This window comes from Phytophthora infestans, genomic scaffold (assembly GCF_000142945.1).
Source record: "Phytophthora infestans T30-4 supercont1.2220 genomic scaffold, whole genome shotgun sequence".
Taxonomy (NCBI): Eukaryota; Oomycota; class Peronosporomycetes; order Peronosporales; family Peronosporaceae; genus Phytophthora; species Phytophthora infestans.
Genome location: NW_003306446.1, coordinates 1 through 3,149, shown reverse-complemented (window position 1 = coordinate 3,149; position 3,149 = coordinate 1). Strand labels below are relative to the sequence as shown.

Genomic DNA, 3,149 nt, shown 5'->3' with positions numbered 1-3,149 from the left:
TATCACTGGATGGATTGCGAGTGGGCGCGTACGACCGCCGTACCAAGTGATTTCAAGCGTTGACAGCAGTGGCACAAGGTAGGCTACCCTCATCGTCGACGGCTCCCACCATTCGCGGGGCATCACCGGCTTCGCATCTTGTTTGGGTCGATTATGGCGCCCAAGACCAAGCTCCTGTGTAAACAGGTTGTGTGGAGGTGGACGGAGGCTCCAAACATTGCGTTCGAGCGCAATCACGTATTGACTCAAAAATCGGTGTTGGCTTATTTTGACTTCCTGTTGCCGTTCCGACTCGTCACTGATGCCAGTAGGGTCAGGCTGGGAGTGTGTTTCTGCAAAATCAGGGTATTGTTTGGCAACTTATAGCTTACGCGAGTAAAGGGAACAGCCCAACTCCATCGCGCTACGGAATTACAAAACTGGAGTGGTTAGCAGTCGTGAGGTCGATTAGGCGGCCGGCTATTCTACCTAAGTGGAGGTCCTTCCGTCCGCGGCTAGGGTAGACCGATCTACTATTTTAACCGATAACCGGTACTAAAATGCCTCTTGGCTAGCTCTAATTCGTAGCGTACATGACCACCGGGGGCAATGTACTGGCGGATGCATTATCGATAGCCCCATTGAGAGTGTTAACGACAGCAGGGTAACGACGACCACGAAGACACATTGCCGTTATTAGGGCTGGTGATGAGGTGGCGCGGCCTGAGCGAGGAGACGAAGAAGCAGCTCGGCCAAGGACGACAGGGCCGTCCGTGTTGAGTATTTCAGCATGTGTGGGGAGTCGTAGATGCGACAAGTGATATGGCATGAGGAAGGTGATACGCCAAGCCAGATCTGGATGAAAAGAAAAAGATTGCACAAGCGGCCGGCTGGGAAACCAACCGACACGACGGACGGCAGGTCACCACAGCTAACTGCATCAAGAATCAAAAAGCGTATGGGATGCGGTGGCGAGAGCGGCACAGCTGCAACTTCGCCCAAGAACAACAATGAAGAACCAGTTGTGTAGCCATTGATGCGAGCATCCAAGCGACGAGCGGAGGCGGCTCAGACAACATAAGTGGAATCGATGAGACGGCGAATACGACGGGGGAGACGCTAGTGTCAAATGAAACAACGGACGACGCCACCAGCTCCTCTTGTGAATAGTGTTGGTTTTGTTCGCAATTAAAATCGATTTTTGTCGACAAAATTAAAATAAAATCGAATTTATTTGCGAACAAAACACACGGAATCACCCCGAACGTCGACATCACACAGTGGAATCCGCACTTCATCTGGGCGGTGATGTCGTGGGGGCCACCTCCAAGCGGCGTCGGCTTTACAAGCCAAGCGCATGAAAGAAGGCATTCAAGAAGAAAATCGTGAAGAAGCATCGTGCATCCTCGGATTCTGTCTCCGCGCCCAGCACCTTCCGGTCTCTGGTTTGTGCGACGGTTTAGCAGTCGCCTGTCCATCTTGCTGGACCGTCGACCCCTATCCAGTGGCTGCCAACGAGGTGTCGCCGGACTTGCATATGCGACGTTGACAAACGGAATTGTCGGCCGATGATTCGTCCGATGAATAGCTGGAGCTGAATCGTCGCCGAATGCGTACGCGCTTGTTTGGATTTGTGGTGGGTGCACGGCTTTCGCCATGTTGGCGTCGAGAGGGGTGGTGGCATCGGACGCCGCCTCGAGTTTCTGAAGTTGGCAAAGGCATCGGTGGCGGACTTGTCGAGCTCCAGAAGTAAGAGATCGATGTCACCTGCTACGATTCCTGTAAGAACAAATCATCGTCAATGGTTAGGACATGTCAAGCTCAGTGAGGAAAGCACAAGGGAGCGCATGACGAAACTTTGGTGGCCAGCACCAGAGTGTCGGCATCCAGTGCTGGAAGGGTGACTTGCTGACGGATTATTTAGCTCGCGCGAGCATCAGATGCCCGACCCGGTCGTGTTGCAAGCAACCTTTTTCACAGAGCTTGGCCGGCTGAAGAACCCCAATGAGCCAGGTCCGACAGTAGGCGATGAAGCTTGTGCAACTGGGAAGTGTTGGCTGCTTTTTCGATCTTGAAAGATCCGCGCTCGCGCGCAATCTGTTTTCGAAGCATTGCATTTTCGTCTTTGAAAGGGTAGATGAATTTTTAAAGTCTCACCGTGCGCTCAATGTTGGCGTTGATCATCGCTTGCGCCTCTACTAACTTCCGGAGGGTCGCAGTGTCACATACCTGCGCTCCCTTGAGCTCCAATTTTAACGTGTCGAGCTCAGCGGTGCCCTGATGAGCGAACAACTCGAAATTAGTCTCTCCCCAGTGAATAACTTGTTTTCCAAGGACTGACGAGCGAACTCAATCTTGTCATCCGAAAATCTTCCGAGTCCAGCCGTGACGAATGAACAGTCCCACCGAATGATTGCACGGATAGGATATCATGTTGTACGGATGAATGTGAATCGTCGTCAGCCAACAGTAGCACCACGGCTCAGCAGCATCCAGAGCGGTGACAGAAGTATTTCAACTCTCGCCTGTATGTACTCAAAGTAGCCGCTTCTGAGACATTATCGGGACGGACGGTTCGTATACAAGCTCAGGGGAAAGGGCGTCCTGCTCGTCCACCTGCCATTTACCATGGAATTTGCGCTTGTAGCGGATCCAGATTACGTTGGCTCATTGCTTGCTACGCTGAAGTCGACATCCCATGCTTCGAGGATTGCCTTGGCCACCTCTGAGCTGAGCGATGTGTTTAAAGCATCGCCCGGATCAAGGTTTGCACCGCACGCTGAGATACCCCGTTGTGACCCTCCCACAAAACGATAGCCAGCACAAGCGTCCTCGTAAGTCCGCGAAAGCTCCGCCAAGGGAGAAAATACCGTAGGACCATTGGGGTACGGCAGGAGATGAATGTGTCGACAGATACTATTGCGATATCGAAGAGACGAAGTTGGTTCGGCATCTGTTCGAATATATGCATAAAAAGTAAGTGAGGAGGCTCGCTGAAGCTGCCGAGCGTGATGATGTCCTCGACTTTGCAAGGGGGCGACAGCGTCCTCCCTCCCCTCTGATTGTAGTAGGTACGCGGGGCGCTGGGTGATTAATTATCTAGCATTCTCTGGTCTCGCTTCGCTTGTAAAAATCTAAATAAATCTAATGATTTGGCGTCCACTACCCCC

At 52.3% G+C, this 3,149-nt stretch overlaps 2 protein-coding genes across 2 annotated transcripts; both read right to left on the bottom strand.

Annotated features, from left to right (window-relative positions):
- Positions 1-1,238: 1,238 nt before the first annotated feature.
- On the bottom strand, positions 1,239-1,637 carry PITG_22296 (uncharacterized protein; the record flags this gene model as incomplete). Its single annotated transcript, XM_002909845.1, has 1 exon — positions 1,239-1,637. A coding segment is annotated over one exon (399 nt), but the record flags the coding sequence as incomplete, so codon positions are not given.
- A 316-nt stretch (positions 1,638-1,953) lies between these two features.
- On the bottom strand, positions 1,954-2,256 carry PITG_22295 (uncharacterized protein; the record flags this gene model as incomplete). Its single annotated transcript, XM_002909844.1, has 2 exons — positions 1,954-2,076; positions 2,137-2,256. Coding segments are annotated over 2 exons (243 nt in total), but the record flags the coding sequence as incomplete, so codon positions are not given.
- Positions 2,257-3,149: the final 893 nt, after the last annotated feature.